The sequence below is a fragment of the Vidua macroura genome, chromosome 5 (genome assembly GCF_024509145.1).
Source record: "Vidua macroura isolate BioBank_ID:100142 chromosome 5, ASM2450914v1, whole genome shotgun sequence".
Taxonomy (NCBI): Eukaryota; Metazoa; Chordata; class Aves; order Passeriformes; family Viduidae; genus Vidua; species Vidua macroura.
In genome coordinates, this window is record NC_071575.1 from 5416101 (window position 1) to 5425820 (window position 9720).

General features: G+C 48.8%; 1 protein-coding gene across 6 annotated transcripts in view; it reads left to right on the plus strand.

Moving 5' to 3' along the window:
* WASHC1 (WASH complex subunit 1) overlaps positions 1–9720 on the plus strand; it is a 38109-nt gene that overhangs the window by 26564 nt on the left and 1825 nt on the right. For all 6 annotated transcript variants that reach the window (XM_053976952.1, XM_053976949.1, XM_053976950.1 and 3 more), the window contains 7 exons: positions 229–340; positions 1038–1184; positions 5675–5811; positions 6733–6868; positions 7951–8155; positions 8644–8805; positions 9014–9172. In XM_053976952.1, the coding sequence (XP_053832927.1) occupies positions 229–340; positions 1038–1184; positions 5675–5811; positions 6733–6868; positions 7951–8155; positions 8644–8805; positions 9014–9172 (1058 nt within the window). The remainder of the gene's footprint in view (positions 1–228; positions 341–1037; positions 1185–5674; positions 5812–6732; positions 6869–7950; positions 8156–8643; positions 8806–9013; positions 9173–9720) is intronic.

The window sequence follows — 9720 nt, forward strand, 5'->3', positions numbered from 1 at the left end:
TCTTTCTGTGTCTCAAACAGCCACAGGAACATCATGCTATGAGTCATGGATTAATCCTACTTCATGTCAGAGTACCTAAAGCTCTCAATAGGATGTAAGCGTGGCTCAACCAGCACTGTTTTTCACTGCGAAACAACCCTGCTCCCCTGAGATTCACATCCTTCTCTGAGGGGCTGGGAACTGGCTGTTCTGAAAAGAACCAGCTTAAGAAGTGTTCTTGCCTCCTAGGATCTCTCAGCGGGTGGAGGCCAGCCGGGCACAGCTCCAGGCAATTGGGGAGAGAGTCACACTCGCCCAGGCAAAGATTGAGAAGATAAAGGGCAGCAAGAAGGCTATTAAGGTAGTGACTTCAGTGAAGGCTGCATGGCCTCTTTTCTTCCTTATTTCTTTACTCCTGACATAAGCTCTGGAGAAGAAAAGGTGCTCAGCTCCTACAGCTGCTGCCCACTCACCTTTCCATGCCTTACTGCTGAGCAGGATTGTGGTGAGAATCTCATTCCTGACTTGGCCAATGGATGAATTTTAGACCCATGAGCCACACAGCTCCAGGCTTTATGTGGCCTTTATATGTTTCTGTCCCAGCTGCTTCCTGAGAAGGAGAAAAAGCATGTGCTGAGCTAAGCTTAACTAACACCTTCACTTCAGGCTCAGAGACACTTATTTGAATGAAAGCTGCTTTCAGAGAGTCTCCCTTTAGTGCATCTTAATCCCATTGAGCCATGTAAAACTGGTGAAAATCCTTCTTTCCCCATTCTTGCTCCATTTTATACAGCTCCTTTCCTGCCAGTAGAAGCCTTTTTGCCAGTGATCTCCTAGTCCTTTTAAAGAGAGAGAAAAGCTCTGGCAGTTCCAGTTTCAGAAGTGGCAGCCCATTCATATTTGGGTCTGTGCACATAGCCCTTAGGAGCCTGTTGACTCCAAGGCTGTCCATTCCCACTGGCAGCACAGATTGCATGTTTATTCCTCTCCATGTGTTTCTGCATTGTAGGATTGCCTAGTTGTTGAGATTTTTTAGTCCCTCCTTTTTTTCTCCATAGGTATTTTCCAGTGCCAAGTATCCAGCTCCTGAACGGCTGCAGGAGTACAGTTCAATTTTTGCTGGTGCAGAAGACCCAGCTAAACAGAAATGGCCAAGACACAAGATTCAGAGCAAACACCAAATGCTGGATGAAAAAGCTCTGCAGGTAAGGAGGAAAACAGACCTTGGGAAGGACAAGCAAAGAGAACCTGGAGGCTGTTAATCTCTTTGATAAAGTGGGCCAGGGCTTTGGGACATAGGCTAGGAGTAGAACATATTTTCATTTGGCCTGTCAGTGGGGAGGGTGTGAGGTCAGACTGGGAAGCTTATGGAGATGCCACTTGGAGAGGGCCATGTCAGTACAAGAACTTGTCTGGGTGGCTTCAATTGCCAAGTCTCTGGAGCAGTTCAATTTCCTGAAACGCTGCTGTTTCCTGCAGCAGTGTTGGTGGGTGCTGCTGCCTGGGCTTAAGGCTTTGGCTGTGCATAGTGAGGCAGCTGGGATCAAGCTCATAGTTGTTTCAGAAATAGTTTCAGGTGAAACTTCAGGTGAGAGGAGGAAGGTAAGAACTCTTGTGAGTGTGTCAGGAGAAAAAGGAGTCATTCATTAGAGCATTTTTCTGCCCCAGAAAATAGTTGCACTTGGGCATTGTCCCTGGGTTGGAAGGACAGGAGGAAGAGTTGCCGTGCTTAAAGTTTAAAAGTTGCTGTGTATGTGCTGTGTCAGGAGTAGCAGATGTGCTGTTCCTAGCAGGTTAAGGATCAATTTGACAACTTCCCTGCTCTCCACCCCTAAAGAGACTTCCTTCCTCATCCTTGTGTGACTTGGCCAAAAATAAAGCTGCCACTGAATAATTTATCATGCTAAACTTCCCCGAGTGTTAACGGAGTTGAGACTTCACACAGAGAGGTAATTATGAATATTTCAGCCAGGCCAAGGAAGCAGGATTGCTGGCCAAATGGAGGGCTGGCAAACTTGAGCAGGGTTCCTGCTTCCTTCCAGTCCTGGCAGTTGCACAGGCAGAGCTGCATGGGACGTGCTGGTGTCTGGCAGAGAGCCAGTGAGTGCTGCTGTCTAGCTGGTGGCTCCATCCCACTGGAGTTGGGGGGGAGCAGAGGTAGGCAGGGAGCAGACAGGGAGATGGGTTCCCACCCTGAAGGGCTGGTGCTGAAGTACAGCCCCTTGCACAGGGAAGGGATTGAGAAGAACATCAGCTGTTCAAAAGCAGTATCCCACAAAGAGCAAATGGTGTGCCTGTTCATCTGGCCTGCTGGCTCCAGTAGGCTCCATGTGCCATCTCCCACAGCCATGTGTCTGGGATGCCATCTCTTCAGTCCCAGTCAGTCTCTGTACCATTGCCATGTTCTGCCCTTTGTGACTAAAGCTGCCATCACCACAGGGGCTTTGTTTCAGGCCCTGGTGGATGTTTGTTGCTCCCCTCCTGCAACCCATCTTTTGATCCTCTTTTGTGACTGTTGATCTTTCCCTGGCTTTGCTGAGTGCCTCATGCAGCAGTTGTCACTCTTGCCGAGCTCCTGTAGCTCCTCCGTGGGGTGGGGGGATGCTGCTGTCAGCTGGTGAAGGGTGGAGGGGTTGATGTGCTGCATGGGGCTCAGTGTGGCCAAGCTCCGACCACATTCCAGGGGGACAGGCCCTTCTTGGCCATAGCTGAGCACAGAGCTGGACGTGCCTTGCAGTGACAGGGAGAAGTCTAATGTTTGCATTTATGCTTTCCTCAATTATTCAGGGCTTTCAGCAGAGGTTCACTGCCTGTTTTCACTTCTAATGAGAGCCTGTTTGCTGCGAGCAGTCGCAGTGGCCTTTGCTAAACTCTATGTGCACACGGGCACACACAACACCTCATCAGGAAAGCAAAGTCTGCTAATGTCAGTTTGAGGGGAAGTGGTGGCAGCCTATGTTCAGCCTTTAGGGTTTTTGCTCTGGGGGGTAAGCAACTGAGTTGGAAATGTCTGGTTCTACAGTTGATTTTAAATGTTTCCCCCTTGGAATTTCTTCTTGCCCCCTCAACCCCAAGCAAGGGAAAGCTCAGCTGTTTTGAGGATGCTGTTTAGGTTGGTAAGGTAAGCACTGATGGGTTAGAGTGCCAGAAACACAGTGCTTATGGTAAGCCTGGAAAGCCTTTTGCTTTGCACACTGCAGTGGTAGCAGCAAGGCAGGGTTCAGCAGGGGGCTGGCTGCAGCCCTGTGGGGCTTCCCAGGCACTGGGCACTGCCTTTGTGGTGGGAGCTGTGTCTGGGTGCTGCACATGCCACTCAGGAGACTGGCAAACAGGGTAGGAGATGTGGCCTGCCTGGGCTTTGGAAGAAGTCCAAGCAAAAGTTACCATCCACTGCTGGAGTAACCTTGTTAGGCTTCAAAAGTGTCAGTAACTTGGCATGGCCTTGTGAATTCTGCCTCTCCCAGAGCCTACCATAGGCATGTGGAGGCTAAACCAGGATTTGTCACTTGCTCATCTTGAAATACTTTCCCAGCTGGCCTCCATTGGTGTGGGGGGGAGTAGGATATCTGGTACATCACACCAATTCCATTTGTAATAGTGTGTGTTTAATTAAACTGAAGAACCAGAGTGACTTTATACATTTTTAACTGTAGGCTCTTTGGAAGAAAAATGCCTGAAAATGCAGTGTCCTCGGGGCTGTTATCATGCCAGGTGCCAGACCCCAGGCTGGGGGTTTGTCTAGCAACTCCCATGACTTCAGTATGTCAAGGTTGTCAAACTTTCGCTTAAGAACTTAATGCTCTTATAAGAAAACTAATTTTTAAATGGCACCTTAACTTGTGGAATTTACAGTTGCATGATATTTTTGACAGTGTGTGGAAGTTCCAAATTTCAGAACCTATCTAGGTACTTGAGTAAGAGTAGCACTTTGGTGGCATTTAAATTAAATGGATTATATTTCACGTTTCAGAATACTCATGCTTAGTGCTTTTATAACTTCTTTGGATAAGGTTTATAAGTAAATGTAGGTAATGGTTGTTTTCTCACTACACCCTTAAAGTGATGCACAGTCTTCCAGTGCTAACTGAAATATACAAAGAGAGAATTAAAAAATATATATAAATGACTTGAGGGCTAAGTGTGTCTGAACAGTTCTAGCAAAAAAAGTCAGTACTCCCTCATGCTTAAAAAATTAAACATTGGGACATGAATATTAATGATCAAAAGAACTTTTATTTTTGAGTCTCTGCTTCTACAATCTCTAAATAAGAATTTGTATATTTTTGCCTATTTGCTTCCATTAAAAATAGATGGTGTTAACTTCAATGTATTTTTCACAAGTTGGAACCTCAATTAAATCAAAACCTTACGGGTCCTTTCTTAATAGCATTTTATAGTCTCAGAGCATCATATAAACTCTTAGTGGATTAACTGAACTGTGACTAAGCCATTTCTTTGGATTTCTGGCTACCAAATTCAAGACTGAATTTTCAATCAGCAGGAACTGCTTGTGCTGCTGAGATGTGGTCTTAAAACTGAACCACCAGTGGTCTCCATTTCTCCCATACAAGTACAAGGAGGGAAGAGGGACTCAGAGAATAGGGTGGTGCAGGGATGCTGGAAGTAGTGAGGCAGTAGGAAGCTGTGGAGAGTATTTGGAGTGGTCATCTCCTGGTGGCAGAAGAAAACTACAGGTGTGACGAGTTACTTAACCTGACAAAGTGCTCTGGCTTCTTCTGGTATGAACATTTACTGCCTTGTAGCTGCCACTTGCCTGAGCTGTGAAGAGTTGTGAAGGGGCTGAGGAGGGGTCTACAGAGGGGTCTGAGGTGGAGGTTTGTTCATCCCAAACTGTCTCTGTTCAGGAACTGATGCCTTTCCTCCCTCTAGAGCAGAGTGCTGTGGGCACTGAGCTTCATCCCCCAGAGCATGTGGCAGCGGGCACTGTCACACCAGCTGAAACACTGGTCTGATGTGGGATGGTAACTCCTGTGCTCTATAAAAGTCAGGCAGTTCAGATGTAATAAGTCCTTTTCGAAAGGGAGCTCTATATATTATGCATGAAGTTTCAGAACTGAGAGAGAGAAGATTTCAGTTCATTAGAGTTGAAAACTCCTGCAAATCCCTCAGGCTTTGCAAAACCATCTGGCACACGTTCCACCCTGTGCACTCCTTTCTGCATGATCTCTTGCCTAGTGCAGGCACTCTGTTCTTTCCTAACCTCTTTTTCCTTTGCCTTCCCTGCCTACCCCACCAGTGCAATCACAGCTCTTAAAACATCAAGTGAAGGCAACAGAGGGGAGGTAATAGAGATGTGTGGGGAACACGTGAAAATGTGTCGTAATTGGAGACACTGTAATAAAAGCCTTTTAGGCTGTAGTGCTTGACCCCTGCCTCCAATTATAGAGCCAGTGGTGGTTTTATTCTGGTGGATACTTGTCAGAGTAACACAAGTTCAGTATGACCCATCCACGGCACCAAAGCCACTTGACACCAGTCTGAACTGCCAACACTTGTCATGATTGTGGGGTTGCAGTGTTGTCCACATACTTCCTAGCTCAAAGGGAGATAGAGGGAGCAGCAGGGTTCCCAGATCATACAGTGCATCCAGCAGTGTGGGTTGTGGTGGCTGGGGAGAACTGCCTCAGCAGCCATGGTTCTAGTGTCTTATCACCTTTTATCTGTCTTCTTGCAGGAAAAGCTCAAGTATTTCCCTGTGTGCGTGAGCACCAAAATTCACCAGGAGGATGATGCAGAAGAAGGCCTTGGCAGCCTTCCCAGGAACATCAGCTCCCTCAGCTCCCTGCTACTCTTCAATACCACCGAGAACCTGTGAGAGCTGGAGCAGTGCTGTGCTGCTCACCTGCCCCTGCTTGTCCTCAGAGGAGCTTTCCCTTCCTCAGGCGTAGCAGTGACTTTTTGCTTTCCTGGGGATGTTACCTGTCAGGCTCTTGATAGGACAGGGTTTTGATACCTCTCTGCTGGTTTCCAGCTGAGAACCTTCCCTGCTCTTTGCCTTGGGTGGAAGCAGTTATTTTGTCTGCACCTGATCCTCTACTCACCTGATTCAACCCAATTTTGCACTTTCTTTTGCTTAGTTCTTCCTATTGTTCATCTAATTTCTTTCCAGCCTTGAGATATGCAGTCACTCCTGCCCTTCTCTGCCCTGTGTGCCAGCTTAGGTACTGCTTCTTCTCCTGACAATTCCTCACAGCATTACTTCACTGCTTTTGCTGCTTTAATGTCTCCACCACCTCCCTCACTGCAGTTTCCTTTCCCACTGGGCTTGTGTCATGGTTCTTCTCTCTGCTCTTATTGAAGAGCTACTTTAAGCTCTTCTTGAGCTTTCAGCTGCTGGACCTTGTCTTTCTTCTCCTGAGCCATGGATCATTTCTCCTTTTTGTCTGTCCTCCTGAACCTTGAGTGACAAGTCACTGGTGTCCTGCTGCAGACTGGTTGGTTTCAGGCCAGGTGGTGGAAAGGGGAGAGCTTGGTCATGGTGGCACTACAGTGGGGCTTTGCTTTAGAATTAGTCTGGAGGCTGCACTGGCAAGGTGGGGAGCTGCTTGCCTCCTGGTTGTGGAGGGGAAAGGCAGAAAAATGGAGCTAAAAGAAGGAACCTGGAAGGCCCAACATGTTCCATCTTTATGAGTGAAGTCAGGTCTCTGCCTCCAAGGCCCTCTTGTGTACACTGTTTCTTCTGGCCTTGGCTCTCAAGGCAGCATCACTAAAATGCTTGTTTTCTGCCCTTAGGTACAAGAAGTATGTGTTCCTGGATCCTCTGGCTGGAGCAGTGACCAAGACCCATGTGGCTCTAGAAACAGAGACAGAAGAGAAGCTCTTTGATGCACCTCTCTCCATCACCAAAAGGGGACAGCTAGACCGACAGGTGAGAACGCAGCTGCTTACATTTCAGAGGGTTGTACTCAGCTCTCTGAAAAGAGAAGGACTTTGATAGGGTGGTGAGGAGGTAGGAAAATAGCCCCTTACAGGGCTGCAGAGCACCTCATATATCAGGACCTTGCCTGGTTTTGTGCTTGAGGTCCTGGTGTGAGCTTGATGAGTGAGACAAAAGCCTCACTCATCTTGGCAGGCGTTTCTCTCTGCTCAAGCCTTTGGTGAGTGGTGAAAGGAGAGTAATGGGATATCGACTCACCTCTGCTTGACCTCAGGGCTCTAGGGAGGTTTGGAAGATCTTTCACTTGATCAGCTCCATTGTGCCAACTCCTGAGCCTCAGAGTGTGAGGGTGAGATGCCACTGCTAGAAGGTCCTTGGGGTGAAGTGTGATTCCCCATAATTCCTGCTAGGAAGGGGTGCCTCCTGGTGCAAACAGAAGGGCCAGCCAGACTGAGCAAAGGGCTTTGCTTGGTGTACACATGGGGCAGGCAGTGCACCAACCCAGTTGCCCCAACATGTGACTGGTACCTGACACCTTATAAAGGCTATAACTGGGCTGTACCAGCTTTGCTGGAGTGTCATTTGGGACTGGGAAAAAGAGCCTGGGAATAATTTGCTCATCATGTTGGAGTGGAGGATATAATGTATATAGTGAACAAACTCTTTATTCGCAGCGCACCGTCACTGCTGTGTTGCCTGTTTGTTGAACACAAAAGCAAACCCCTGTAACTACTGGGTTGTGCTTCTGCATTTTAATCTTTGAAATGGTTCAGACAGTATCCTCTTCTGGAGGAGAAGGGACTGGTTTATTTAGGCTGCAGCAGTTAGCACATGAACTCTTCAGAGTTCTCTTGATACTATGAAACTAAAAAGAGTCCTGCACTTCCTCCTCCTGCAGTCTACCTTTCCCAAGTCTGGCCTGCAGGAGTCAGCTTCTAAGCAAAGAGGTGTAGAGGTAGCTGATATACCAAGGTACACCAGCCCAGCTCTGACTGCTGCCCAGATTGTTCCCTGCCCCTGTTTGCAACAAGCACATAGTCACTGCCTTACCTTGTTGGTTTGGGTTTCTTTAGGTCGCTGAAAATTACTTCTATGTGCCAGATCTGGGTCAGGTCCCTGAAATTGATGTGCCCTCCTACCTGCCAGACCTGCCTGGCATTGCTGCAGATCTCATGTACAGCGCTGACCTGGGCCCTGGCATTGCACCCTCTGCCCCCAGCAGTGCTATTCCAGAGCTGCCCACTTTCAACACTGAGTCGGTGGAGCCTTTGCAACCAGGTATTTTCAATCTCTGATCCCAGGACCCTATGAAGGAGGAAGGCAGGGATTGCTTGAAAGTGGAGATGAGGCAGAAAGTCCTTTGGTAGAAATTTTAAGATGGATGTTGGATGGATGTTGTACCTCTGGCTTAGGCCTGAAGGAGAGCTGCAAGCTGCTCAAGTTCTGACCTGACTTCAGCCCCTTCACCTCCCTCCCCCTCTCTCTGCATAGCTAGGGAGGAGGGAGCACAGTGTGCAAGGACTGGGTGTGTGTCAGCCTGGTGGGATGCCCGTGTGCAAGTGGGATGCAGCTGGGGAGGGAGAGTAGGGGAATCTCAGGCTCTTGCCTTGGCCCTGCCTGCTGTTAAGAGTTGGTGCACAGGGCAGGAGTGCTCTACTGCAGGTGTTGAGGACTCTGTTGCTGCTGAGGTGTGTGAAGCTCTGAGCTGAAACTCTCAATGTGCCATCCGCTGGGACTCTTCAGATACAACTTCTTTCATATTTCAGATCTTCAAGATGCTAAGCTACTGCCACCTCCTCCCCCTCCACCTCCCCCACCGCCTCCTGTTATGCCAACTCCAGTGCCTCCTCCACCGCCCTTGCCCCAGCCCACAGCACCCTTGGAACCGGCTCAGTCAGTCGAGGAGAGCAGCAACACAGTGCCTGCAGGTAAGGCCTGGGCTCCTCCACAGCTGCACCAGCCTCCTTGATTTCAGCCTGTGTCCTTGGGGGCTTTCCCAGCCTTCCAGCAAGGGAGGAGGTGCAGTGGAACGAGATGCTGTCAAGGTATTGGAGTAGCCCTTCCCATGGGAATTTGGCTGGGCCTGTAGCTGATGCACTGATCCATGTCTGCTGCCTGTTCTTCCTGACCCTACAGCTTCAGTCCAAGGAGCCCCAAAGGAGGTGGTAAACCCCTCTACTGGGCGTGCCAGTCTCTTGGAGTCCATCCGCCAGGCTGGGGGCATTGGGAAGGCCAACCTTCGCAGTGTCAAGGAGAGGAAGCTGGAGAAGAAGAAGCAGAAGGAACAAGAACAAGGTGCTGACACTCTTTGGCAGAACTTCTTTTCCTTGTCCAGGCTGGGGAGGTCTTGGGTCTGGGGGCAGGCAGGCAAGTCAAGAGCACAGTGAACTCACAGAGCAGAAAGGAGTTGTCTCCTCACAGGCTGATGTAGGTCTCAGGTGTTCACCACTCAGCCAGAGCTCTGTGAACTTGCTAAACCTCACTGGCCCAAAGGGTATCTGTCTCAGGGCTTGTGGAGAAGTTTCACATGTGATGCACAGGACCAGGCACACAAATAAAACCCTGGGGGACAGGACTAAACCAGTTTAAGCACCTTGGTTGAGGTAGTGGGGGAGGGGATTGGTGGAGCTGCTTTGGCAGAATGAGACTGCAAATGCACAGCTCCTCAATGAATTCCAGTCTTGGTTTTCCCCAGAAGATGCCATTAATCCTGCTGTGCCTAGTGTTTTCTTCACCTGAAAATGGACTGTAGTTTTGGGGTGTCATACAAAATCAGAGGCTTGGAGTTTTTTCTTTAATCTGAACGCAGTATTGCAGGGAAATGCTTTTGCCATAGTGCTTAG